This window comes from Camarhynchus parvulus, chromosome 10 (assembly GCF_901933205.1).
Source record: "Camarhynchus parvulus chromosome 10, STF_HiC, whole genome shotgun sequence".
Classification (NCBI taxonomy): domain Eukaryota; kingdom Metazoa; phylum Chordata; class Aves; order Passeriformes; family Thraupidae; genus Camarhynchus; species Camarhynchus parvulus.
In genome coordinates this window covers 1,103,103-1,131,064 of record NC_044580.1, presented here as the reverse complement: position 1 = coordinate 1,131,064, position 27,962 = coordinate 1,103,103, and the positions used below count along the sequence as shown (strand labels likewise).

Here is a 27,962-nt window from a genome sequence, read left to right as displayed (position 1 = left end):
AGCAAAACATTCTTCCAATTAATGTTCTTTTTAGTTATGTTTGCACTGGTATGTTTAATTCTGAGGAGCAGGGGTTAAATATAAAATGGGCTATAGATAATCAAGTGAGAAGAGGCTTGTACTATAAAATAGGTGATTCTGTTTCCTTTTGTGCCTACCATGTGTCCAAGTACTGCTGCTAAGTTGCTGTGGATCTTTTTGGGGAAATATTTGTTGTTTCATAAATACCTGGTAGTATTAACTATGTGGACTTAATCTTCTAGGCTGTCTCCATAATGGGAGATGAAGTGTTTAGATTTCACATGTCACTTTATCCAGATGCCACTGCAGGGGAAGCCTATGCTGATATGTCAAGGGTGGATGGTAAAATGTCTCTCAAAGTGGGCTGCATCCAAATAATTTACCTGCATAAGTTCTTCATGTCTCTCTTGGTAAGACATTAGTTGAAGTTCTTTTCTTGACATTCAAAGTTCTTTTTAATGAGATGAAATGCAATCAGCTCATTTTGCCCTGTACCTGGTGGTGAGCTGATGTGCAAGCACATAAAGTATTTTGCGTTAGAGTTACCACTTAAGTTGCACTGCTTTACAGAAGATTGGTGACAGAAGTAATGAATGGAGCTGATAGCTTTCATAATATCTTAAAAATTACACAGTTAAATAATGTTTAAGCTTATTCATGATTTTAACATTTTTCTCTTTTGAAACAAGTGTGGTTGAATTAGCAATTTCATATTTAAACCACAGGTGTTAATTTTTGTTAAATTTACATTTTGCCTGGACGTTGCCTTTGAGAAGCTTTTTTGTTTTCATGGAACTTTTACTTTTTTTCCCTACCTGTGAATAGAACTTCCTAAACAATTTCCAAGCAGCACAAGAAGCCCTGACTGCAGTCACTGTGCAGGCAGCAGAAATGGCTGCTTCCAGCATGAAGGACTTTGCTAAAAAGAGCTTCCGCCTCCTAATGGACGTCAACTTGAAAGCTCCAGTCATAGTTGTCCCTGAATCTTCAGCTTCGTGTAATGCTTTGGTAGCTGATCTTGGCTTAATCAGAGTTCAGAATGAATTCAAGCTGGTGTCTTCAGATGAATCTCCTCTTCCTCCAGTCATTGACAACATGGATGTGCAGCTGACTCACTTGAAATTATCAAGGTAAATAGGGAGCTGTTCCCTGAGTTGAAGTGTCTTTGTAAAGGAAAAGTGCCCATGTTCTGTATGCAGCATTCTTCTCTTATTTGTACATGGAAGGCAATGAGAACATGCTAAAACCAAGCAAAAAACCTTGCCAAGCTAAGTTTAGGAGTGCTTTTAGTTAGAGTCACAGGTCTACAATCTCTAAAGCTTCTTGGAAAGAGAGCAATGATAGCCTGGTAACTTGAGTTCATCTGGAGTGCATACAAGGGTGTAAGTGCCTATTTGCTTATTCTTGAATTAATGATGGCTGTAATTTTGCTAGATTAATATGGTATTATTTGGTCTTCTGCAACTAGTCAACAATTTTCCTCTGTTACTTCCATTGTCTTTTTTTAGGTGCATTATATCCACAGATTCACAACCAGATTCTGAAATTCTGCGTCCTGTGAGTTTGACTTTACTGGTCCAGAGAAATTTAGCAGCAGCATGGTATCATAAATGCCCAACAATTGGTATCAAAGGAGACCTAAAACCAATGCAGGTAATATCATGAGTAATTAAAATTATATCAAAAGTTACACAGATTCTCAGAATAGTCGTCAGCTTAGTTAAGGAGCTTGTAAACTCATTTCAGTCAGTGTCCTTTGCAGTATGTTGAAAGACTTCCAGCTGGATCATCCAGTTCATGGATTTGTTGGAGTTTTGATACTGTATAATGAATAGTTTTTGGTGTAGCTGCATGCAAATGGAATAAAACGTGGTTTTATTTTTCTGGACGTCCGTTGGAGCTATCCATGGACTCAACAGGCAGTAAAATCATTGAGGTTATTTGTTGAGTTACCATTTAAAAACAAAATTTGACAATTCAAATTGTTTAATCTATAACATTCAGGTTATTTGAATGCTTAGTAGGTATATTAGGAATGAAAAGGTTATCTCTAATACACAACAATTTAAAATGATCTTTGCAGAAGGAGAGCTCTATTTTTCTTTTCCTGCCTTAACCATGTGGATTTTAATGGGTAAAACTAAACTGGGGCACCTTTTCCTTGTTCCTGAGCCCTTTTACTTGTTCATTCCTGTATCTGTGCTGTGGCCAATTGTCACACTGGTGAAGCACAGAGAAATAAGAGATTTAAAGGAGTACCAGCAAAATGATTCAAATATAGGAAAAATATTCTTAGATTGTGTACTATGGGCTAAGTGACTGCATCTTGTCACTTAGCACTGCTTGCTTTTCTGTCATTCTGTAATGTTATGACTGGATACTTATTCATTAAATCTTTGAAGGCTTACTGAATGGCAATTGCTTTAGTGCATACAATGCAAATCTTGGCTTTAATGTTTTCTGGTCATGTGTTTGGGTTACTGAATTGTTGAGAAGTGCTTATGTTTATCAATTACCCATATTTTTAATAGGCAAAGATCCTTTACAAATCTAGAAAGTGTTTACCATGTGGACTGTTATTTCTTGTTGTAACTCCTGTTTATAACAAGTAAAAAATTACGTAGGAGAAATGGGCAAATAATTTTGATTATTTTGGACAGGATAATTGTGACTGTCCCGTGTGTTTCTGCTGGAAGCAGCCCATGGTTTCTCCTCAATGCTTGCATACTGTGTTGGATGAAATGTCACCAAAACTGAACTTGTGGCTTTATCACTTTACAGATTGCACTCAGTGAAGGTGATCTAACTGTTATCATGAAAATTTTACTCGAAAACCTTGGAGGGGCTTCTTCCCAGCCACATACTGTGCAAGAGAATATTGAGGATATGCAGATACCTAAAAAAGGGAAAGCTCCACATGAATCAGGTGGCTCTGAGGGTATGTTCAATTCAAAGGCTGAATATGTGTAGGCAGAGGGCTGTTTGCAAATTCAAATATCATATTTTTCTGAAGCCTTACAAATTGTTTTAACTGTTACAAATATATTGTATGCATGAAAAGTTATAAATAAGAATATATGCACTTACATGGAGTGTGAGCTCCTGATGGTCAGAAGTTTTTGTGATGTGTCTTTTGTGATTCATTTCTCATATGATGGTATTCTTCAGTTTATGTCAATCACTCTTCTGTCTGCATGTGGTTAAGAAAGAAAAAAGCCAAATCATCTACCTCAGAATGTTAATGCACAATTATAACAATCAAGGAAGATATAGGTATTCAAATAGTGTGTCAGTGTAAATAGTGCATGTCTCTGGATGAAATAGAGTTAATACTTTGCCAAATCTATTTCTTCCCCAAACTTAACATTTTCCATGTCAAAAAATTGCTCTTTAACCAATAGTTGAATTGCTTTACTGTGAATAGGAACTGGAAGGAAGGGTACTGCAGACTCCCTGAGCAGACTTGGTACTTTGTATTGTTCTTCATTAAAGTGAACAAAGAACTTCAGTGAACTAATGACAGCTTCTTTTAAGGTTCTAAACCACTCTGTGCTAGATAATTTTAGCATGCATTGGATAGAACAAAATTAAAAATGTGAATTGTTTAGAGTAGTCTTCTGGATTTAGAGCTTTCCCTCTTTTTTGTGATTTTCTGATCTTAATTTAGAAAACCCCAAACACCAAACTAACCAACCAAAAAAACAAACCAAAACCAGCCAACAACAAAAAACCCAAAACCAGCAAGCCCAGTGTTCAAAGAAATGTGAAAATATCTTCTTTTCGCTGACAGGTACCCTTGTTGATTCTGGACAAAAATGTGTTTCTGCAGTTCAGTCTCCTGTGGAATGTTATACACTGCTTAAATTTGACTTCAATTTTGAGTCCCTTTCTGTAACTCTCTACAACAGTGACACAACTCAGGTTTGTGACAAAGCTTTTACCACACAGGTGGGGTGGGCAGCCAGGGCTTCTCACATGGACAGAACTCAGGTCAGAAAAATGAAGTTATATCAGCTGCACTGGCTTTGTAATGCTTTCCTAATGGAGCCTTGAGCTTTCCTGGGCAGACAGTGTCCTTAAGAGGAAGAAGGTATTTTCATTTCTGAAAGTCACACTAAAAATACTACTAAACCACCAAAACCACCCAGCATTTGATTTGGTCATTCAAACTTTGATTGCAGTTAGCCAAAATAAAAATGAATATTTCAAAAGCAGGAGTTGTTAGTTCAGACAATGCTAGTTCTATGCATGCTGCCTCTAGAGTTAGTAGGCAGATCCAAGCTGTATATTGCCCATAATTTTCTCTTGCATATCCCTGGGTGTGAGCAATCATGGGCATCCTCTCTCTGCTGAAAAAGAGAGAAAGATGTGAAATGTTGTCTTGTTTTTATGACTTAATAAAGTCTGCTTTGTGTAGATGTGAAGGTGCTTGCTTTATACATCTTTGTGTATAGTGAATTTTATTTGTGTATAATTTTTAAGATGTTCTTGTGCAATGAGCATCACAGGGAAGAAGGACACTGTAATGGGATATTATTTTAATTTCACTGTCATATAATTCCCACTTATTGCTGAGGTGCTCATGTAGATGATGAGTTAGTGTGATGAGAGTGGAGGGATCCTTTGGTAAGGGATCTAGAGTTCAAGTAGATTGTCCTTCAGTGAAGCATTCTGAGCAACTGCTGCCAGTGTGGTGCAGAAACAACTTCACTGTAGCCCAGCAGGATTTTTGTTTTCTCAGTGAATTTCTTGAACTCATTTGTATGGGTGGAGGACTGATGATAGCAACAGGCTAATCAGATCCTTCAGTTGCTGGCTGGTGATGCATATGGCTAGCAGCAAGGGAAATGTGTCACAGCTTTGTTCAGTGGTACCTAACCCTGCACTCTGTCCTTCTGCAGGAGTCTGTGCTCTCAGTGCACAGCGACAAACTGCGCCTCGGGGAGCTCCGGCTGCACCTCATGGCATCTGCAGGGAAGATGTTCTCAGATGGCTCCATGGACATCACTGTTAAACTCAAGGCATGCACCTTGGATGATCTCAGAGAAGGAATTCAGAATGTCACTGCAAGGTGGGTTTGAATGCGTCAGAAATGAAACAAGTCCAGCTTGTGAGGAAGGCTTTTTCCTTGTTCTATACTTTGCTTCACATGGAATTGATAAAACTCAGTAGTGCTGTCAGCTGTGGCCTGTAATACTCTGTGCTTAAGCAATGAACAATTTTAATAATGTTCAAGAAGTTTCTACTCTTTTATGTTGATTTCTTCCAGAACAAAGAAATCTTGGAGGCTGGCATATTGCAGTAAACTGTAGAACAGCTGAATAGAGAGCACCCAGCCTCATCTAGAGAGTTGTGTGCACTGAAACTTCAATGTGATTGTTATGTGCTGCATGCATACTTTCAAAAGTGTAGCACACTAGTCTTAAATTGAAATTATTCTTCTGCTAGAAAATCCTCTACCCTTTTATATCTAGAAGAAACACTGCTTGCCTATTTAGTAATTCTTCTTTATAAAGGGCATGGAGAGAAAAAATGGCAGTACTTATGCATCTTTGTTTTCCTAGATCTATGTGTTATGATGTTTGAGATGTTTCTTATTGAACTTGTTTTCCAGAATGATAGACAAGAAAGATGACACAAATGACACTTCTATGATTGATATAAGATATAAGCAGGATAAAAATGGAACTGAAGTTGTTGCTGTCCTCGACAAGCTGTACATATGTGCTAGTATGGAATTTTTGTTGACAGTAGCACATTTTTTCATTAAGTCAATGCCAATATCTTCAGCTGAAGGATCTGCACAATTCCAACTAAAGCAAGTTGCTGCTGGGAAATCCAAGGCAGATACAGGTCTGTAAAACCAGTTTCCACGCACCTCCATTTCCCTCCTTTGCAGATTTCATTCTGAAAATTACGCATCCAAAAGTTTTCAAGATGCTGTCTTGGTATCAGACTTAAGAAATTAGTTTATTCTTCAGGATGTGTAGATTGGCCACTGACAGAGTAGATAGCTTTCCTCTTTCTGATTTTTATATTCAAGCTGTTTTTTTTACCTTGTTTTCGCAGAGATATCTGTACGGCCAAACATGACAGTAAAAGCTGTGATTATGGATCCAGAAATTGTATTTGTTGCTAATTTGACCAGTGCTGATGCTCCTGCCTTAAAAGTTTCCTTCCAGTGTGACTTTTCGCTGACATCAGACAAGCTTGCACAAAGGATGACTGCTCAAGTGATGGCCTTCAAAGTGTTGGCCTGTGCTTTTCTCAAAGAAAAACAAAGCAAGAATGTTACCACGGTAAGGAAACCAGTGTTTCATGATGAAAGAAACAATTAGAAGGGGTGGCAGGCATGTTCCTTAGCTGGCATATCTATAGCACTCAAAACTCTGTTTTCATATCACTGATTATTCAGGAGAGAGGAGGGGCCTGTGCCTTTTAAAGGTGAATCTTTTATCAGTAGGTGCAGGAGTTGAGCACTGAGAGCTCTGTCTAAAACCTATGCTGTGCATTTGTAAATGACATTAAAAGTTTCTTAGTGAAGAAACTGTATGAGGGGTTTAGAAGCCCAAGACCTTTTGCAGTGTTTTTCACTGCCTGTTGGTTTCCTTGTTGCAGTAGAGCCCTGAGCAGCATTTTGTCTGAAACCTCATTGGTACATTCCTGCCAAGGGAGCCTCAAAGGTGGCCTGGGTGCTTATCTCACATGTGCTTATTATCTTCCCTTATGCATTTAGGTTTTTTAAGGATTCAGGGTTTTTGTTTACTATTTTATCACTGTGGTTGGGCTTTTGTTTTGTTTGGTTTTTAAGCATTATGTCAGAAGCTTTTATTTCACTGCCTTTTAATCTTCCAGTACAAAATTGTGCTTGTGCAAATTGGGATGTGGGATTCTTGCACTATATGGAACGTTTTTACTCTGAAACATGTTGTTGCTTCATGGGATCAGTGCCCCTTTGGCCCATGGAGTAAAAAAAATATAAAACCTTATGAAAAGGTTAGATTTTAGGAGTCGCTTTAATAATCAAATTGTTTCTCACTCAGGTGTTACGGCCGTGCTCTTTGGTCATGGAAAATATGGTGCACACTTCAGGGTTACACACAGTGGCAGTAACAATAGAGGAACTAGCTATTAAGGTAAGATTAATTAAAATTGTCTTTGGAAGAACAGCTACATTTCTCAAACTGTACCTTGTTTTTTATTGTTGTGTAGGGTTTTAAAAAATCATTTAAAAATTATTATTATTAAAATTTTATTTTGTTTGCATATTGTTATTTACATTTTTTTTTTCCCCATGAGTTTAATTCCAGAAATATGCATTTTAGAACTGTGTTGGAAAAAGTCATTGTGTGTTTGTCATTTTGACAGTCCCTTGACTAGAAAGTGATAAGTTAAATTCTTCAGATTCTAGGATTCCTCCTACCACTTCCCTCCAAAGTTACAAAATAACTCTTCCCCCTGCTGCTGCCTCCACTATTTTTGGGATATTTTGTAGGAAAGGAAAACAGGAGGAGGTCCATGAACAGATTCTTTTCTTTGGAAATTAAGTTGCATCCCTGAAAAGACTTTTCATGTTTGCTATTTCTATTCATCGTAGATTTTGTATTTTAATTGAAGACTTTTTTCTTTTTTCGAGATATCACCAATAATTTTGAATACTGTTGTGACCATTATGGCTGCCCTAAAACCCAAAACAACAGAGGAGGATTCTAGAGGAGCAACAGAAGTTTCTGAGAACTTGTGGCAAGTGAAGCCTGTGGATGAGTGCAATGCTTGGTTCCTTGGTGTTGACATAGCCACAGAAGCAACAGAAACTTTTAGGGACCATGAACAAATTCTGAAGCAAGAGAAATTTGATATTGTAGTGAAATCAGTTCAGATGACCTTGGAATGTGGCCTGGGCCATCGAACTGTCCCTTTATTGTTAGTGGAATCTACATTTTCAGGTGTCCTTAAAAACTGGTCCTCACTGATGGAGGTCACTGCTGATATGTCACTGGAGGTATGTGGGGTTTTAGCAGTTTAAAACACTTCTGCACAGTGCCTGAGTTCAAATAACTTTTTAATATACTTTATATGTGCTGAATTAATAATAAGTTTAAATTGAAATGCTCTCAGGAGTTCTTTAGTTAGGCAAGTGAGCATAACATGCTTTGTACACAAAGTTGGAAGTCAGTTAATTTTAATGGCAGTTGTAATGTGAAATAATCTAGTCCTGTGTTTCTGTATTATTTTTGCATATTCAAGTTCTGCTGTGTGAACAATGAGCTTGGCTTACTTGAATAGTCACATTTAACTCTTATTGCCCCCCCCATTTTGTTTGTTTCTCCAGCACTGTGTTTATTGGTAAGGTAGAAGTTACACTCTTTTGCCAAATGAGATTCCATTCTGAGGTGGTAAAAGTCTCTTGTGGAGGCAGCATGTTAGAATTTCACACAACCAGATGTGCAGCTGCTCTATGCAATGCCTTTACTAACCCCTTGTCATTTTACCAAATTACCACTTTTTTCACTCTGTTCTTGGATATACAAGTAGCCTTCTTCCATTGCTGTGTGCAAATAATGGTGGAGTTTGGATGCTTAATTGTGTACCCCTGGGAGAGGTCACTGTGGTTCCAGGAGGGACAAGCAGAATAGCTGAAAGGGAACATCCAGAACTCCTGAGTCCACAGCTTCTATTCAGATCTGCAGTGATGGAAGCAAGTTAAAACCTTGGTGTTGGCTATGAGTTAAAGGAATCATTCCAGTGGACCAGATTCAGACTATAGTTGACTCAAACTGTTACTTCATAGTACCAAAAAGTACTTGTGGCAGTGAAGTTCCTGGTCTCAAAGTCTTTGAAACCATGTGGGGGCAGATAAGATACTTGATTATGTTAACTGAAAGTGTTAAAAGGATATGGCATTACCAGGATGCTTCGTTGCTCTCAAAGCAAGCCAGGGAATGAACTCTTGAAAAATGGTGTAATTTGTGAAAAATATGTGATATATTACACTTCTGTCTATTAGTTTTTAAAGCCATTAAAAGTTAATAGTTGACCTCCAAAACATGAAATGAAGATTTGTTGTATTCTTATTAACGTTTTTCATAATAATTGTTTTGTATTTAGAGACCTTATTTAATTTTGTATATTCCTTTAGGTTCATTATTACAATGAAACCTATGCAGTGTGGGAGCCACTTATTGAACGAGTCGAAGGAGGAAGGAAGCAATGGAATTTAAAGCTGGAGGTATCTAAAGATACTTGACATTATGTGCAATGGTTTGTACAGGCAGCTATTTTTAAATTTCTTTAAAGTTTTATGGGGCATTGACCTTTTGAATGCTGTTGCTTGAAGGAACTATGCAGTTTTACATGAAAAGAAAAATCTTTCTTTAAATGAAGCATGTAACCATGCAGAGAAGAGAAACAAATTTGCCTCCTGTGTTGATATAAAATTCCCATGTTTGTTTAAAGCATCTGAGATTTAGAAGGCAAAGTAGATATTACTTTGCTTGCACAATTGTCAGGTGTAAGTCAAGTAGTTTTTTCCTGTTTTAACATAGGAGAAAGTAACCTATAGGTTTGTAATTGTCTAATGGAATTTTTCATTTTAGATGAAGACTAACCCTGTCCAGGAGAGAAGTCTGCTGCCTGGGGATGATTTCATTGTTATTCCTGAGCCACAAACAGCAATTAACATCTCTTCAATGGACACAATGAATATTACAATATCCAAATGTTGTCTTGCTGTTTTCAGTAACCTAGCCAAGGTAATAACAATCAGTTATGTACTTCCATAGGAAATTCTGAATTATCTTTGTTTTAAGAACTATATTGGCTCCCAGTCAATGGCTTTTCTGCAGCTCTGACAAATGTTGCCTGGAGGGGCTGAGGAGTTTTACTCAGCTCCTTTAGGCTCAGCAAAAAGGTGGAGTTGTCTTTTGAAAGAAGTAGCTTCTGTGTTAGACCAACAAATGTGCCTATGCAGGACTTAAGGAAGTGTCACGTGCAGGTTAACTGAACATGAAATGCTTTAATAAACACAGCTGTTTCCTACAATACTCATTCTGAAATATTAAAACAGAAATTTACTTCCTTTACATGTTTTCTGTTTAATTGAATACTAAGAAAATTGTGCATTTTAGGATTGGCCTTTAAACTGCTGGAGCAGAATGTCCTGTGTGTTAAAAATACTTTTTACCCCTATAGTAGGTGTGCTTATGAATGGTCGAGGCTGCTTTTCCCTCCTTTTTTTTCTGGAGGGAGGAAATTTTGGTCACTAAATCAAGCTGTTTTTACAGACTGTGACTTATGTCTGTCTATTTTTTAATTCTGAATGAGCAGCAGTTGTCTAAGTAGTTGCTTACAGTGTAAGTCTGTATTGGCAGTCAGTTACTGTGGCTTCTGTGTAACCAAACAAAAGCTTGTAAGTCCAAGTTGTGATTGAATTTGGAGCTTGTGTTCTGACTTGTATGTCCCAGGTCTTATGTTTCTCTTACAACCTAAGATTTGGAAAAATTCCCCGTGAGGAGTAGGAATGCTTATTATAACATCAACATTTACTGCAAATCACAGAAGGAAATTAGATTCTCTGGAAGTAATCTGTACTTGCCTGAAATATTACTATACAAAACATAGTTCTGCTGTATATAATTCCTCCCCTCTTTAAAAAGGTAGTTGCTAGGAGCTGTCTTTTAAAGCCCTTATAGGTATGTTATTGTGGCTATTTGTCTATGACATATTGTATATGTTTTTATTTACAGGCATTTTCAGAAGCAACTGCATCCACCTTTGGCTATTCCTTTAAAGAGACAGCACCTATCATAGTGAAAAATGCCCTGGGTGTTTCTCTCAAAGTGCTTCCTAGCTCCAATTTTCGGATAGTGGGTTCAGTTGAAAAAGAAAACGTGAATGAAATAGAAACTGGTCAGAGCATGGAACTGGAATATTCTGTTTTTGATGCACCCCAGCGAGGAAGGTTGTCTGCACTGCACCGACAGGAAAGCTCTGTCTTCTCTTTAAATTTAGGTATTATGCTAAGGAGTGCTGTTTGTTATCACAGGCTGGGCATGGGAAGATGGGAGTTAAATTCAATGTGGTAGAAATTCAGGTCAAGTGTGTTGTGTTGGAATTACCTTTGAATATTGATGCCAATTAAAAAAACACCACAAAACAGGTACTGGGCTTCTTAGAAAGATGGAAAATTCCTCTGCTCCAGTTTTTCAGAAAGTGAAAAGAGTGATATTTTTTTCCTACCCCTTGGGAGAACTGGAAGGCATTCTAGTGGAGTCATTGATAAACCATCTTAGAGGCCCCTGTGACATAGGCCTGTGTGTTCCAGCTCCTGTTAGACAGGATTTCCATTTCTCCTATCACTACTTTTATTTAGCTTTCTGTAGTTACTCAGCTACTTGAGACCAGTTATGATTCTGTGGTTTTAGCTTTGCCAGGAAATATTCCTAAGAAAACAGGTTACAATAGCCACTAATATGTAATCATCTGAGTTTTTCCCTTTCTGTCACATCCCATATGAAGGTACTTGGTGATACAAGGCTTGTTCTGTGTTCATTAATTCAGCCAACAAATACCTTTGATAACTGCTTGCAGTATTTCCCATGCTGTGTATAAATCATAATGTAGAGCTGTGGAGTTGAGGAGTATTTGGACCCCAAAGCTTTCCTTCAGTGGTACTTGAGTACCCTTTAAGGTGCTTTTGCCAGAGGATACTTTGCTCTCAGGACTTCTGCTGCTCAGAGTGACCCCGAGATGTGTTTGAAAGTCTCATTTTCCCAGCCTGGCAGTCGAAGAAGAAGTCAGGACTCTTCTATTCTTGTTCTCAAGGTTATTTATTGTTTCTTATCTATAAAATTCTTTCTCTGGCCAGCCGAGGTCTGCTCAGCAGGTCAGACAGAGGCACACTGACTACCCTCAGGGCAGTGTTACCTTTTTATACTAAAAACTACGTGTACATTATTGACCATAACTTCCCAATACCCATCACCCATGTTAGACAGCGAGCTTCTACTCTAGACCAATCCAACAGTGCCAGCATCACAGCAGAAGATGGAGTCCAAGAAGAAGAAGAAGGAGAAAGGCTGGACATGCCCAGATTCCTCCCTCTTGCCTCCTGAACCCCCATTCTAAAAACCCCAAAAAATCTATTTTTCACCCTGTGACAAACTAATTATTATTCTATTTAGACTTTCATGGCTTGCAGATCCTCATATAAGGTTGATAATTTTTTCCATGGGTCATAATCCAAGTCACAGGTGCCTTGGGCTCTGTGCTAAGGTCTCTGAGCCTCCTGGCAGGGGCTCAGGCAATCCAGGACAGCCAGAGGGATATCCTGAATTCTGACACTTTGGTTCTGGTTGTTGCTGACTTTTGAGTAGCTTAAGCACTGTTCACATAGGAAATGGTAATGTAATTTGTGTTTCTAATATAGTCTTTTGTCTGTTTTTATGGATCAGAACTTGAGGGATACAAGGAGGCCCTGAGCATTCCTGTGGCCAAGCCAGGCCGCCGCCTGTACAGCGTCAGAGACGGCGCCGACCGCCCAGACTCCGTGGTGGTGCAGATCGATGCCACAGAAGGAAATAAAGTCATTACTGTGCGCTCCCCTCTGCAGGTAAAAACCAACCCCAGGCACCGGCCCCTGGCAGTGCTGCTCTTCCATCAACCACCTTCCTTTTCTTCCTTAAGGCATTTCTTCAAGATCCTACTTTTCCAAAATGTTGCTTAAAAGCCACTTACTAAGTGTTTTACTCTGTTTGTTATGTGAATTTTCCTTTGGTTTTCTCTTTCCTGTTTGGCTTTCTAATGTCCTCAGCATTGGGGATGCTTTTTATGCTACATGACATTTTAAGCATGTTTTTCAATTCTTGGGACTTAGAGTTTTCTCATATACTTGTGTATTAAGACAGCTCAAGTCTGTTTTCTAGAGTAATTTGGTTAAATCTACTAATGTTGGTTTTCCTTGTTGTTACTAATACTTTTTCCTTTAGAAATTTGCACTGTAGAAATTTGTACCATAGAAATGTAATGAAAAATTACTCATTCTGATTCTAGATCAAGAACCATTTTTCAATTCCATTTGTGATCTACCAGCTGGCTAAAGGCTCCAAGTTGCTGAAGCCAATTGGCATATCCAAGCCAGAAGAAGAGTTTCATGTTCCTTTGCATTCATACAGGTACATTTCCTCTGCTCTGTAGGACCAGTCTCTGTTACACTGATGCACAAATACAGCATTAGTTTTGAAACCTTAATTTGCATGTGAAAGTCTTCCTGACTGGACTAAGACTCCAAAGTGCTGTCTTTGTTAGATAATTAGTGTGCTGCAAAAGCCATGACTTTAAAATAGATGAAGTTAGGTGTCAGTGTGAAGTTGTGTACAATTCCTGCTGTTTTCTTACAGGTGCCATCTGTATGTCCAACCAACAGGAATATTTGAGGGTCAGTATAAGGAGTCTACAACTTACATTGCCTGGAGGGAAGAGCTACACAGGAGCAATGAAGTCAAGTGCTTGTTGCAGTGCCCAGCTACTGAGACCAATTTCTTGCCTCTTATCATCAGCTCAACAGCTGTACCTGATGAACTAAATTTTATTTCAAGTTCTGTAGAGGAGTTGGATCCTGCCTACATTATCCACCTTTGCCCTACACTGACTGTGAGGAATCTTCTACCATACTCCTTGAGATTTTTACTTGAGGTAAGTTACTTTATGGTTTTATTTGTAAATCCTTTACTTGCTTTTGAGTAAGAATGCATTTACCTAGAAGTGAAGGTGAATGTAGGGTGGAAGATGCTGAATGTTGGGTTTTGTATTTTCTATCGTAAATGAATGAGGCAGATAATTCATTCTGGATGTTTTTGGGGATTGTTTTAAATTTCTGTGTACCTGACCAGCTCTGCCTTGCTCCTTTATTAGGAATCCTGTACTGGATTAGTCTTTTTCTTTTACATTCTTCTGAGATTCTGTTGGCGTTTTGCAAGCTGTCTTTAGCTTCACAAGAAGAGATGTAAGAGAAAGCACCTGTAATTTCTAGAGCTTTTTTTTCCTATGTAGAAAATGCAAATTCTGTCCATTCTGACAATGATTCTTTCTTGTGACTGTTGTGAGGTCTTGCACAAACTGGAAGAATCTTTGAAGGATGTTACACAGTTTTCCTCCTGTCTGTTCAGTATTTTCAGTATCTAGTATTTCTTCATTAATCTGAGTGATTTTAGTAAATACAACAGGTGTGAGCATTTAGAACCACCATCCTTGTTTTTTCTGTTTTGTCCTATTTGCATAACTGGCTGTGACATTCATTGAGATCTTTGTTTCTTTCGCTTTGTCCAACATCCCATTGGCACTATTCCCAGTTTTCCTCACCTCCATGGTACTTCAGTACTTGGAGTTACAGAATGTAGAACAGAATGGTGTTGCCTTGACTGAGGAGCTAGAAACCAATCATTCTTATCTATTTCTGAAGTCACTGTACCTGTACAGGGGTTTGTACTTATTGTCTTCACATCCCTGGGCTAATCAAGCCTGGCTATTATTCCATACAGTTAAATATGGTGTTTATCAGTAAAAATGTTTTATCAGTAAAGATTAGGAAAGCTGTTGTTGCTGGATGCTACTGCCTGAGCCACGTTGTGCTACCAAATAGCATGGCAGAACTGGCAGGTCTGAGCCTTGGGGGTTCTTTAGTGTGAAAAATCCTGGCTGTGTATCTGCAGCATAGTCCAGTGCAGTGTTACACCCAGTATTGTAAGAATATGAATAAGAAATCATTGCCAAAATCCTTTGGAAATCATGGAGGAGAGAGGGAGGGAGTGGAAACAGGCGATATGTTAGAGCAAGTTTGCCTCCCTGAGATCCAGAATTAAGCAGTCTGTAGTGCTCTGCAAGTAAAGTGCTGTTCTCAAATTATTCACAGCATCAATCTCAAGTGAAAGTGATTGGAGATTAAGACATGGGTTACTGAGGTATCAAAAATGTGCATCCTACAAGAGAATAAAATGCTGGTTCTTGAACCAGCATTTAAAGTCTAATTTTTATGTGTTGAAAACTTAATTTACCGTGTCTAATTTTGCTACAGGGAGCCGCAGAAGACGGTGAATTAACTGAAGGGAGTGCTGCAGATGTTTTTCATTCAAGAATCAGTGGAGAAATAATGGAGCTTGTGTTGTTAAAATACCAAGGCAAAGACTGGCATGGCCATCTTAAAATTTGTGATGAGATGTGTGAATTTTTTCCTGTGCGTTTCACGTCCCACAGTGCCTCAGAGCTGACAGTGGATGTTTACATCCATTCCAGGCGGGTCGGGGGCCACATGGTCCTGTCTGTGTTCAGTCCCTACTGGATTATCAACAAGACCTCCCGAGTTCTGCAGTACCGAGCTGAAGACACTCATGTGAAGCATCCAGCAGACTACAGAGATATTGTTTTGTTCTCATTTAAAAAGAAAAATATTTTTAGTAAGAACAAGGTACGCTTAATTTAGGTGGCAGTCTTTAGGCTATGCTCTGAGGGAGAAAACACAAACACTTGTTATAAAAGGAATATTTTAATGTAGTTTTTAAGTCTAAAGGTTTTAATTTGACTGCTGCCTTCTTTGGTACTTGGACATTTAAAATGCACACTGTAAATATTCTATTTTGTGTTACATACATTCCTTTTGTTTTGATTTTAGTGTGATGTGATTTTTACATGTTCAAGTGAAGAGCACTGCAGTAGAAGTTGTTTTGAATACTTTTGGGAAAAAATTTTGGAATTTTTTTTGAATTTAGAATTTTTTAGATAACTTTTTTTTACCTAACAGTTGTTGAAGAAATAGTTGAAAAACTACTTATTTGATTATTTGCTTCCATCTCTTCAAGTTTATGAAGCACCACAAAGTTGTGGGCTTTTTTCCCCATCTATGTGTGCTGTCATGAGCATGAGTCAATGAGGACTACTCTGCTTTGATACCTTTTACTGTAACATCTTTCCCAGAACTTGATCACAGATAAATAAATCAGAATATGAAAAGTGACGCTAGATTATTAGGTTATCCTAATTTATGGGAGGTGTTAAAAGCACTTAAGTGTTGTCTTTGCATTGCTATATGTGATGTAACTGCACTCCATAATGCATTAACTACAGAATGAAAATGAGTTTACTTTGCATGTTGTTTTTTGTGTGTAGATCCAGCTCTGTATTTCAACTAGCACTTGGTCCAACAGCTTTTCCCTTGATACTGTGGGAAGCTATGGATGTGTCAGATGTTCAGCTAATAACATGGACTACCTGGTAAGATCTGTTTCAGTAATTTGTGAAGCTCTCTGTGTTCTTTTAGCTTGACTTTTTACAAAGGTGTAGTACTCTCTGTTTGCAAACACAACGATGAATGTGCATAGTGGAGATAATTGTTCACAATTGCTTGCAAGTGTTTGCACTCCTTATCCAAGACTGCATTTTCACAACCAAGCAGAGTAAAGAGATGTGGGGAGTTGTGTTTTCATGTACTCTTTAACTGTTTTCTGATGATAATGGTCATTTTCAGTTGTCATGATTTACTCCAGAGGCGTTTCTGGTAGATTTTCCCCACAAAAGCTACAGCTGCAAAATGCTACTGCTAAGCCTGTCAGTTTACCCTTGTGTTAGTTGTGTTGCATAATCTGCTGATTTTACTGTATGGTTGGTGCTTTTACTTCAGGTGGAAGGAGCAAGAGTGTTGTGTGTTAGGCTTTGTAATCACACTGATGTTGTCTTTTCTACTTTTCTATCCTGGCTTTTCTCCTTAGCTTTTTGTTGATTATTTGCTCAAATTCTCCTTGTTCAACAGGTTGGAGTTAGCATCAGAATGAGCAGTTTCAACCTTACCAGGATAGTTACCTTCACTCCATTCTACACAATAGCAAACAAATCTTCTCTGGAACTTGAAGTTGGAGAAATTGGTCCTAATGGTTCTCTTCCAACTCATAAATGGAATTATATTTCAGCTTCAGAGGTAATGCTTCATGTTTTTTCCTTTTGATATCACTGTAGACAAACAGCTGGTGTTTAGGTGTCACTTGAGGGAAGAGGAGTTCCCTTACAGAAGCTGTCTCTTCTGGTGGCATGACATGGATGTTTCACATCCCAAGGGAACTTGAACAGTACAGGTTGCATGTGCTGGTACATTAATCAAGTCCTTCAGTTTAGGTAAGTTAGATGTGGATGTGTTCATCAGGAGATACTTGGCTAAGAGCTAAGACATGTGAAGTAGTCTCAGACACACAAACCTGTTTGTTTTACTGCTGGCTTACTATATTGAACATACATGAAATGGTCAAGTTATGTGTATTTCTTGTCTTACAGTGTCTTCCATTTTGGCCTGAAAACTCATCTGGTGAACTTTGTGTAAGAGTAGTTGGCTATGAAAGCTCATCCAAACCATTCCTGTTTAAAGCTCAGGATAATGGTACTCTGCTGAAACTGGAAGAATTGGTGAGACTGACTTTGTGTAGTCTGTTGTTAACTCTCCATTTTAGCCCTATGGTAGCTTGACTCAATAAAATCATCAAGATCAAAACCTTGTGCCTTAAGTTGTGGGTACACTGCTCTTCATTCAGTTCTGTTGCATTAAAAAAGTTGTGAATCAAGTTTGCAGTGTTGTTAATGTTTTCATAGCTGTGTAGTCAAGTTAATTTGCTTGTGACGAGCTTATAGGAAACTGAACAGCTCTATTGCTATTAAGTTGCAATAGTGTGCTGCACCTCTGACATCTGGGCTTTTTGCAGAGGGTATGTCCTGGGTGTCTTCAGTTTGTTTAAGTAGGTAACAAAAAATACATTCAGTTTTAGGATTTCTTGATAAGCAATTACATGTTGGAGACACACAGTTCATGGTTAAATTAATTTGATTCAAATTAGCAATATTATAGTTTCAGAACTCACCCTAGCCTAGCACGAGGGAATGTGTTTATAAAGGTACCATGTTCAGTAAAGTCTTTGGATATAATGTTTATCATAGTTCTAACCTGAATTAATGCTGGGCTTTGTCTAACTTCCTCTCCAGAATGGGGGCTTGCTGGTAGATGTGAATGTCTCAGAGCATTCTACTGTGATCAGCTTCACGGATTACCACGAGGGAGCTGCCCCAGCTCTGATTGTGAACCACACTCCATGGGACTCCCTCAGATATAAACAGAGGTATGTGCAAGGAACAAGTCACCATTACGTGTTTAACCAGGGGTATCCTGGTTAAACATCACCAAGATATCACATGGGTATCACCAAGAGCTGATGAACCTGCAGCTGGAGGGGTGGAGTTGTTAGTACTGGGGTTTGCTTGCACCACTTCCATCAGTGCTTTTAACCAGTGAATGCTGTTATTTTCTCCTTTTCTTTTAACCTGCAGTGGATTACAGGAGGAAATGGAGTTGAAACCAAGGCAAGTATGCCTCTTTGCGTGGACAGATCCAACCAAACCAAGAAAATTGACTTGGGGCTACTCTCAATGTTTTGGTGAACATGACCTACTTAAGGTAAATTTTCTGAGGGGAGAAGGAAATGATGAACCAATTTAGGACTATTTCAAAATTAAAACTATCTGGGAGAAAGCTTGATCAGTAACTTTGCCTCTATGTCATCCTGTAGGAGACTTATAGCTACTGTCAAGAAGCAAGATTTTAGATGTTTTGGTAGTCCAGCGTGTCTGTCTTTAATTAGCTGCCCACTTGCACCTTACACTACAATGAATTCTTCAGAGGTGGCGTGGTTTTTCTGTTGAGTAACACAGAGTTAACAAAACTGAAGAATATTGCTAGCTAAAAGAAGGGATAGGAAAGCAAATTTGAGTTTCAGTTGTACGGGAAATGGGTTTAATTTCACACACCTGAACTCAGAACCAGTTACAGTGTGCTTTACTGTATAAGCACTTCCTTGGGTCAAATTTTTCACTTTTAAAAATGGTTTTAGTTTAAAACCAATTTCCTAACCATAAAATTATGGTTATATTCATGATTCTTTGGGGCTTTTGAGAAAAGGGCTTTAATTATCTCAATTTCCCCTTACAAATTAAAAATAAGGGGTAACTGCTTTTGAAAAGCAGAAGTCTTAGTAATTGTCTGGTTTTACTGTTTCATGGTATATGATTTATTGCCTCCTTCTGCCAGTACTAAGATTTGAAGCCTTTTGCTTTGCTCTGAAGGCTTTTGTTCCCTAATGATTTCCAATATTATTCTAAACCTCAGATATTGCTGGAATGTTTAGTTTACAGAAGTGGGAAAAAAATATCCCAACCTCAGCTTCTTTCCAGTTTTAGGGTACAAGGTGCAACGAAGTCAGGACAATGCAGTAAACTGAACAAACAGGAAAAATACTGAGTTCTGGCTTATGTTTCTCTGTAAACTTGTTTATAAACATAGAGCAACATCAGGGATTCACTCATGTAATATGGTTTTTTTTCCCCTGATACAGGATGACTGTGGCCAGTTCCCGTACAATGCAAACACTCAAATTCACTGGGTGTCTTTCCTGGATGGACGGCAGCGAGTGCTGCTTTTCACAGATGATGTGGCACTGGTTTCCAAAGCACGACAAGCAGAGGAGCTGGAGCAACCCGACCAAGAAATAAACTTGTCAATCCATAGTCTTGGACTTTCTCTAGTTAACAATGAAAATAAAAAGGAAATCTCTTACATAGGAATCACTAGGTACCGCCCGTGGATGTGTAAATGTTCTTTTGAATAATCAAAATTTGGCAGTGTATTACAATTTTAGCAATAGAGTTGAAGGGGGTATGTTTCAAGTTAAATTAAGTGAAGCATTTTTAATTAAAATGAAGTTTTGCATTTACTCCTATTGTGGAATTAGAACCAACAGGACTTAACTGCCCCCTTTTTTTGGCTTACATTAAAAAAAGACATAATAGTGGTTTTTGAGCCTGAGAAATTAGAAAATTATGTTTTACAAGGTTTGCATGCATAAGAAAAGTATAAGTACTCTAAAATTGGTAACTTTGTTATTTGTCTTGCAGTTCTGATGTTGTTTGGGAACGGAAACCAAGGCAAAAATGGAAACCATTTAATCAAAAACAAATAAACCTATTGGAACAAGCATATCAAAAGTATCTCTCCAAGAGTGCTTTCCAAGGTCCTGGTTGGCATAAACTGGACAGCAATACTGAGGTAGGTATTGAGTTTTAGTGTTTAAATGCTTGCAGAACAAGTGCAACAGTTAAAACAGATTTCTGTTTGCTAAGTTGGGATAGATGCTGTGTGAAGAAAAACAGAAACAAGAGGCAAGATTTTTATTTAAATAGTTACACATTTTACACAGTAGAATGTTTTTGTCTTGTGGTGATACTGAGGCAGTACTGAGGTATTATCCAGGCTTGTGTTATGAAGTAAGAATTTCAAAGGATTTTTCTTTTGTGTGGTAGAAAAGATTGCTCAGTGTCTGCATGTTAGTTGTGAACCTATATTTGCAGTATATACCCTAAATTCTTTGCAGAAATTTTGGTTTTAGCTTCTTAATAAGGTGCAGTTCCCATTACTTGATATGGTAAAGGAGTCTGCAGTGTTCAAGGAGTCTGGAAATGAATCCACTTACCTGAGCTTGTTCAGACATTAATTATACATCCCTGTATTCCATGCATAAAGAGTGTATTCAAATGGCTAAGTCCAATACAACCATTTTAAAGTACCATAGTCAGGCTTATTTTCTATATCATCCTTTCATTTGAAAAACATGTATATGCCCTCAGCTGTTGAAAACTTGAATTTTGACCATTGCAGTAGTGCATTTATAATACATGGTATCAAATCTTTTATCTGTAGGTCATTGCATTTCACTCTCAATAAAGGAGAGCTTTATGCTTCTGCTTCTCATAACTTAAAAGTTGCAGGATCAGGAGGAAAATGTCAGTTGGGAAAGTAAATCAGCTGCATATAAATATCTTTAATTATGCCAGTGTAATATATAACTCATGAAGAAATAGCTACTTAGGTGACACAGAGGTTCCTGCTTAGGACAACTAAAGCTGCCGTGTAATGTCCTTGTCAGAATAAATGGTGGTTTTCACTGCTTTCCATGCAGTTAATTAGATGGAGAAGCTCAGTAGCCTGTGATCTGATAATGAGGAAAACCACAGGGTTTATTTGCTAGTCTGTCAGCTAGTTATGTACCATTTTATTGTTTCCCAAATTAAACTGTATCTTAGCTCTGCTTCCTTATATTTGCAGGTGAATTTTAGCAAGTCTCCAATGGAAATGCGTCTCCCCGTCAGATGCAGCATCCGCCGTAACTTCCTGTCAGGAATTCAGGTTGAATTCAAGCAGTCACCTCACCAAAGGAGCCTACGGGCTCAGCTCTACTGGCTGCAGGTACCTGCAGTTTAATATTTAAACCTTCCTCTGGTTTTGAAACTAGACAGACATATTAAGGCTGTGCTTTCATTCATTTTTGTGAAGAAGTATTAAAAAATCAGGGATGCCCCAACAAAGGCAGGAATGATGCATCTGACTCGATGTTCTCAGAAGGCTAATTTATTACTTCATTATACTATATTATATTAAAGAATACTATACTATACTAAAGAATACTGAAAGGATACTTACTAAATGCTATAAAGATACTAATGAAAACTCCTGACTCTTTCCAGAGTTCCGACATAGCTTGGCCCCAATTGGCCAATGAGTCAAAACAACTCACAGCAGAATCCAATGAAACAATCTCCAAACACATTTCACATGAGCAAAACGCAGGAGAAGCCCATGAGATAAGAATTGTTTTCGTTTTCTCTGAGGCCTCTCTCATTGCCTTTCAGCATCTCAGGAGCAAAACCCTGGGTGAAGGAATTTTTTCAGACAATGTGAATTCCACAAAGAAGTATCTCCAAATCTTATGGATGTGGTGCTTTTCTCCCTACATCAGTAGCAGGGGTGCTGTGATGGAAAAGTATTGCAGAATTGTCATCCCAGGCTTTTGAAGTAGTGTGGAAAGAATTCCACGAAACTGTGTGCTAATGTACAGCAGGGTGCTATGATGGCGAGTTTATTACTAAAGGGCTGTATTTTGGTGTTTTAAAACCTCAACCTTTTTCAAAATTTTACTGTAGTTTTTACACAGAAGTGTAACGTTATTCTACAGAGTATATCTAGGTGTTTAGAGACCTTAGTACAAAAACTGCCTGTCTAATGGGAAGTAGAAAACAGGTATTTAAATATGCTAAATAGTATGCAGTAATGTATCTACATGTAATATTAACACAGAATTAGTGTGCAACACTTGCAGCAGATCAGGATAGTCCAGTGAGGACTAGTAGTGTTGCTAAATTTACCAGTAGAGCACTTTAGCAGGTACTGGCAAGAAGTGTTCAGTGCTAGAGGGAGATGATGTTGAGTCATCATCATTGCCATCTTCATCTCCATTTGCTGCCCTTCACTGAGGACCCTGGTGTTTTTCCTGACCAGCTGATGGGGAAGTTTGCTCTTTCCTTTTATCTTTCATTTTGTTTTTACTTTTGCCTGAAGGTGGTTTTCACTATACAGTTAATGTTTGCCATCAGCTGCAGACCTTGTAAGGGAGTCTTTGTGGGTTTGAACCTCTCTAAGCATCCCTTGTGCAGCACTTGGAACCATCTGAACCTTTATAACTGAATTAGTAACATTCCACAATGGTATCAGAGTAATCCTTTTGCTCTTTCCTCCTTCCACCCTAATAAGTAGGGTATTCCTCTTGAACACAATTTATAAACAAGTTATTCAAACCTTCTGAAATGAGAACTGTTTGATTATCATGTCACTAAAATATTCCTGTAATTATGCGTTAATTTTTTAGGTTGATAATCAATTACCAGGATCAATGTTTCCTGTTGTATTTCACCCTGTAGCCCCTCCCAAGTCCATTGCTTTGGATTCAGGTAAGAGAAAGCCTATAGTAATAGCAGATTTATTCAGCCTTGAAAGTAGGAGCTTGGCCATTTATTTTTAAGCGTTGTTTTTCTCTTTAGAACCAAAACCCTTCATTGACATCAGCATCATCACTAGATTCAATGAATACAGCCAAGTCCTGCAATTCAAGTGAGTGTAACAGTGAATTGTAATTTACTTTTAGAGGTGTAATATATTTTAGAGGGGAACTTTGTTCTTAAGTTTGTTCTCCTATCTAAACCACTCTTGACTTCAGATTGAGTTTTTAAATATCTCCAATAAGAAAACATCATTCAAAAAGGAACTTCATTTTAGAAAATAAGGACTGACCACGTGAAGGGACTGTTATGCAAATTCTTTAGTAATCAGAATTATTTCCTTCTTGTACTGCAGTATCAGAGTTGTGTGTCAGTTTGCTGTGCAGTGCTGGCCAGTAAGCACTTCTAACTATAAATTGAGAGTTGATATTGTGGATTGTAAATCTTAGTATGTGACATTGCACAGCAAGACTTGACTTGTATAGGCTGAGCATGTAATATTTAAGTTAAATTTATACAGGTATACACTTTCTTTCCCATTTTAGGTACTTCATGGTTCTTATCCAGGAAATGGCACTGAAAATTGATCAAGGATTTTTAGGAGCACTTAGTGAACTTTTTACTCCATCTACAGACCCAGAAGCTGAAAGACAAAGGGTAATGTTTGAGAGAAACTGACTTTTACTGGAATGAGACCATAAGTGATTGAGGAATTTAGGTGAAAATCAATATAATAAAAAGTGGAAAAATCACCCAGAAATTTTGTCTCCATTATGGGTTGTTTGGGGCTTTTTTCCTATCCATGGATTCATTAGTACACTCATATTTGAATAGTTAGTTAACTGTATTTAACTATGATTATTTTTTCTACTGTTTATTTATATATATATATAAACACATTTAGATATAATATGATTAATTGTATTACATATATGGATGAGATTAACTTCCTTTTTTTCTTTTTAATATTGAAACCAGTCTAAATTAATTCAGCAAGATGTGGATGCACTTAACACTGAGCTGATGGAGTCTTCCCTAACAGATGTGTCAATGCTCAGCTTCTTTGAACATTTCCATATTTCTCCAATTAAGGTATGCAATAGAGAGATTATTGGTTAATAAATCATCCAATTAATTCATTACAGTAAATCCCTAGTGGGGATTTTATATTCTCTAGAATTTAATACTTTGTTGGAAAACTTTCCCTGTTGCCCATGAGTACAAACAGACCTTTAACCATAACTAAGAGGGGAGAATCAATGGGTATAATAATGCTGAAAGCCAGATAAAATACTGGATAATGTATCATAAATTGTATTAAAATACACTTTAATGGGATTATCTTCATGTCTCTCTTAAAGCAGATAGTTTTTTGGAGCAAGGGAAGATAAGTCATCAGTACATTAAATGAGAGCTTTCCTCAGTTTTCATCACTGATTTGTTTACATGTGCACCACATGACCTGCTCTGGTTTGGCTTTTCTTTGGTCTTGATTTGTCTTGTTTTACTAATTCTGCCTTGACAGTTGCATTTGAGTTTGTCTCTGGCTTCTGGTGGAGAAGCATCAGATAAGGGGGAAGAGATGATAGCCATCCATTCTCTGAATTTGCTGTTGAAAAGTATTGGAGCTACTCTAACAGATGTGGATGATGTTATTTTCAAGTAAGTGAATTCAATTGGTTGGGGTTGGTGGGTTTTTTTTTGGTTTTTTTTGGTTTTTTTTAATACTTTGACTGCTGTACACTTAATAATTGGACCCATGGTTAACCTTGCTGACTGACTGTAGTGTAAATTTATACAGCCTCAGGGGAAAGGGAGGAATGGAGAGGAGATGGGGTTTGGGATCCTTTTCAGGCAATAGTCTTCAGGATTCTCTGAAGGAAAGCAGAAAAGCGTTTGAATGAGGAAGGGTATTTTTAACTAATGTATGATTACTTGTCTTTCAGACTTGCTTTCTTTGAAATTAAATACCAGTTCTACAAGAGAGATCAACTGAGGATGAGAGTTATGAGGCATTACAGTGAACAAGTAAGCTTGTTTAGTCAAGTCTTTGTGTACAATTTTGAGTATGTTTCTTAAAGAAGATTTTATTTTTTTCACCAAATACTTATTTGGGCACTCTAATACCTTGCTTGGGTAGTAAATTAAAAAATGAACCAGGCTGAGGTTCTGATGTGTGTGACAACAGCTCATAACACTGCTTTTGTTGTTTGCCTTTTTTCTTCCCTCTCATCATTTAGTTCCTGAAACAGATGTATGTTCTTGTACTTGGATTAGATGTTCTTGGAAATCCCTTTGGTTTGATCAGAGGGCTGTCTGAGGGAGTTGAAGCTTTCTTCTATGAGCCATTCCAGGTATGAGTTCCTGATTCTTCAACTGTGTCTTTATAAAAGGCTGTTTGAATGTGCTGGTAGGGTTATAGTTTATTGTCACTGTGCTCCACACTCTGAACAGGCAGGCAGCAGTAATTTTTTAATGTGAATTTCAAAGAAATAACCTATTCAGATGGCCTTGCATCAATGTAAAGGAATTGCTAGTTTTTCTTGAAACAGATGCATCACTGTGTGGTTTTCTGCTATTCCTAATAAGTTTCATTTTTAGGGTGCTGTTCAAGGACCTGAAGAATTTGCTGAAGGCTTTGTAATTGGTGTTAGAAGTCTTCTTGGGCACACAGTGGGTATGTATCAGTGTTCTCCTTTGGTGAATTCCTACATTATTTTTCTAGTGAGTATTTAAGGTTGTCATACTGTTGCCAGTGTTTGTGGTACAGATCATTCCCACATTATTTACCTGAGACCATCTGAATATCTGTTTGTAGACTGAGCAACCAATGTGAGAAACATTGCATTTATAACTAAATTAGTAACATGCTCTGAATGAATGAGAAGCATAATTTTAATGGTTCTAAAATGTCTGGAGAACCCTGAGAAGTGTTCTGTTACAATTACTTTAGATTTTTATTTAGCTGTGTCTTGACAGTAATTAGAGAAAACATTGTTTCATCCATTATGCTATGTAACATGTAGTAAAGTGCTATAAATGTTCCCTGTTGCTGTATGTATGGATATCAGACCAGATTCTGGCATCTTCTCATGGATAACATGGCTCTGTGTGAATTCATCATGTCTAAACTGAATATGAAGGGAAATTGCTATGGACTTGCTGGCTGTGTGTTGTCTGCTGTTAAGCTGTGAAAGAACAGTAACTTCTGCTTTGTGCCTTGTTTCCTCAGGTGGGGCAGCAGGGATGGTGTCCAGGATCACTGGTACTGTTGGCAAGGGCTTGGCTGCCATCACTCTGGATGAAGAATTTCAGCAGAAAAGGAGAGAGGAGATGGGTCGGCAGCCAAAGGACTTTGGGGAGAGCCTGGCCAAAGGAGGAAAAGGCCTGTTAAGGGTATGGTTTGGGGATGAGTGTTTCATCTGCCAGCTTGCTTGAAAATTACCTGCAGGAAGTTTGAGATCTTTTTTGTTGGTTCATTAACTAAACAGAAGAGACAGGCAGTGGGTTTATAGAAGCCACTCAGTGTAGTGCATCAGCTGTAGTGTTTGAGGTCATGTTTCTGGTCACCTGAGGAATTGGAGTTAGGATTTGAACGGGAAATCACACCAAGTTCTGCTGTGAATTGTATAAAGAAATAAATAGTTACTCATATTCAAGAAATGTGTTAGGTAATTGAGGTAACTGGGCCCTTGTAGGTACCCAGGTTGTGGTAATTGGGAATGGGCACAGCTGTGAGCAGCACTGACAGCAATGAGCCATGGAGTGCCCAGGGGCCCTGAGCAACCCCCAAAGGGAACAGAGGGCACACAGGTGCAGTGCATCAACATCAGGGGTGTAAAAGGTTGGGCTGAAGAACAAGAGGAGCAGATGCTGCAGCCTTCTGAAGTGGTATGGTGTTACTCTGTTTGGGTTGAAGCTTTCTGAAGTTGTATGGTGATACTCTGTGCATCATGGCCGTCTCAGCTGTGACATGTGGTACACCAGGCCCTTACTTGACCTTGCAGTCAATTCTGTCTTTCAAGTCTTTGCCTCAGTTATAGTTTTCTTAAAAATATTAAGAGAAAAAACAAAGCCAAAGCCCCTAGCCAAACAGTGTTTCTGATACTGAACTTTACATTATAAACTATTAAAATAAAGATTTGAGACAACAGATTGCCCAGTTGGACTGACAGCATTCCAGTTTCTCATTGGGAACTTCATTATCTTTGTTTTAGGGTGTTGTTGGAGGTGTGACAGGCATCATCACTAAACCAGTAGAAGGTAAGCACAAAGGCTGCATTCCACTGCTTAAGTGGTTTCTCAATACTTGACAATTTATTTTGTAATGTTAAAAAATAGCAACCAAGTATGGTGATGCTAAGGCATAGCAAAATGTTTATATTTCTTATTCTAATGTGAATTTACACAATGATTTCCTCAAATGTTTTTATATCTGTTGTTGGCTTTACCACCTTTTAAACATTTATATGGTTAAGAATGGCTTGTCTCTGTGGTGTATTTTGTTAGGCCTGCTGTAGTACCCAATTCATTGTCTGAAGCCAGAATAAAGATAGTAAAAATAATAAAGTAAAAATCACCAGCTGAAAAAGTTTTTTGGGGCTCCAAAGGTCAGAGAAATCTCAAAAAACAAATTTGGTTTTATGCCTGAAGTCAGTATTTCTTCCTGTTACTTCATGAAAATGATAGATGATCAAAAACATCCAGGATAAAATGCCTCTTATTAATCTTCATGTGGCAGTGATTTAAATGTTGGGAGTCAGCTGTAACTGTGTGGTATTTTACAGCTTTTGTGTGGTACTTAGATATGTAGTCCTTGTCTCTTGGGTGGGTGACCACACCTGCTTTCTGAACACTCCTTTGGTTCTCCCATAGCTATATATCACCAGAACTATGTAATTTTGAGATAGAAATAGTTAACTTCTATCATACTTGTGCATCTTAGTGTCTTCAGAACATTTTGTTATTACTGTCGGCCTATAAAAAACTAGTTTGTTGGCCTATTGTCCAGACTGAAAGTGTGAGAAGGACAA

At 38.0% G+C, this 27,962-nt stretch overlaps 1 protein-coding gene across 3 annotated transcripts in view; it reads left to right on the top strand.

Annotated features, from left to right (window-relative positions):
- Positions 1-27,962, top strand: part of VPS13C (vacuolar protein sorting 13 homolog C) — a 76,430-nt gene that overhangs the window by 36,714 nt on the left and 11,754 nt on the right. For all 3 annotated transcript variants that reach the window (XM_030954989.1, XM_030954988.1, XM_030954987.1), the window contains 35 exons: positions 264-431; positions 847-1,151; positions 1,530-1,674; positions 2,803-2,959; positions 3,812-3,942; positions 4,923-5,092; positions 5,636-5,874; positions 6,091-6,320; positions 7,065-7,157; positions 7,658-8,023; positions 9,161-9,250; positions 9,618-9,773; positions 10,767-11,031; positions 12,474-12,631; positions 13,072-13,193; positions 13,419-13,713; positions 15,092-15,481; positions 16,180-16,284; positions 16,820-16,984; positions 17,335-17,463; positions 18,034-18,167; positions 18,376-18,502; positions 19,437-19,672; positions 19,996-20,146; positions 21,203-21,343; positions 22,800-22,881; positions 22,972-23,041; positions 23,475-23,586; positions 23,908-24,021; positions 24,455-24,591; positions 24,876-24,957; positions 25,170-25,283; positions 25,531-25,606; positions 26,162-26,325; positions 27,147-27,192. In XM_030954989.1, coding sequence (XP_030810849.1) covers positions 264-431; positions 847-1,151; positions 1,530-1,674; positions 2,803-2,959; positions 3,812-3,942; positions 4,923-5,092; positions 5,636-5,874; positions 6,091-6,320; positions 7,065-7,157; positions 7,658-8,023; positions 9,161-9,250; positions 9,618-9,773; positions 10,767-11,031; positions 12,474-12,631; positions 13,072-13,193; positions 13,419-13,713; positions 15,092-15,481; positions 16,180-16,284; positions 16,820-16,984; positions 17,335-17,463; positions 18,034-18,167; positions 18,376-18,502; positions 19,437-19,672; positions 19,996-20,146; positions 21,203-21,343; positions 22,800-22,881; positions 22,972-23,041; positions 23,475-23,586; positions 23,908-24,021; positions 24,455-24,591; positions 24,876-24,957; positions 25,170-25,283; positions 25,531-25,606; positions 26,162-26,325; positions 27,147-27,192 — 5,665 coding nt within the window. The remainder of the gene's footprint in view (positions 1-263; positions 432-846; positions 1,152-1,529; positions 1,675-2,802; positions 2,960-3,811; positions 3,943-4,922; positions 5,093-5,635; positions 5,875-6,090; positions 6,321-7,064; positions 7,158-7,657; positions 8,024-9,160; positions 9,251-9,617; positions 9,774-10,766; positions 11,032-12,473; positions 12,632-13,071; positions 13,194-13,418; positions 13,714-15,091; positions 15,482-16,179; positions 16,285-16,819; positions 16,985-17,334; positions 17,464-18,033; positions 18,168-18,375; positions 18,503-19,436; positions 19,673-19,995; positions 20,147-21,202; positions 21,344-22,799; positions 22,882-22,971; positions 23,042-23,474; positions 23,587-23,907; positions 24,022-24,454; positions 24,592-24,875; positions 24,958-25,169; positions 25,284-25,530; positions 25,607-26,161; positions 26,326-27,146; positions 27,193-27,962) is intronic.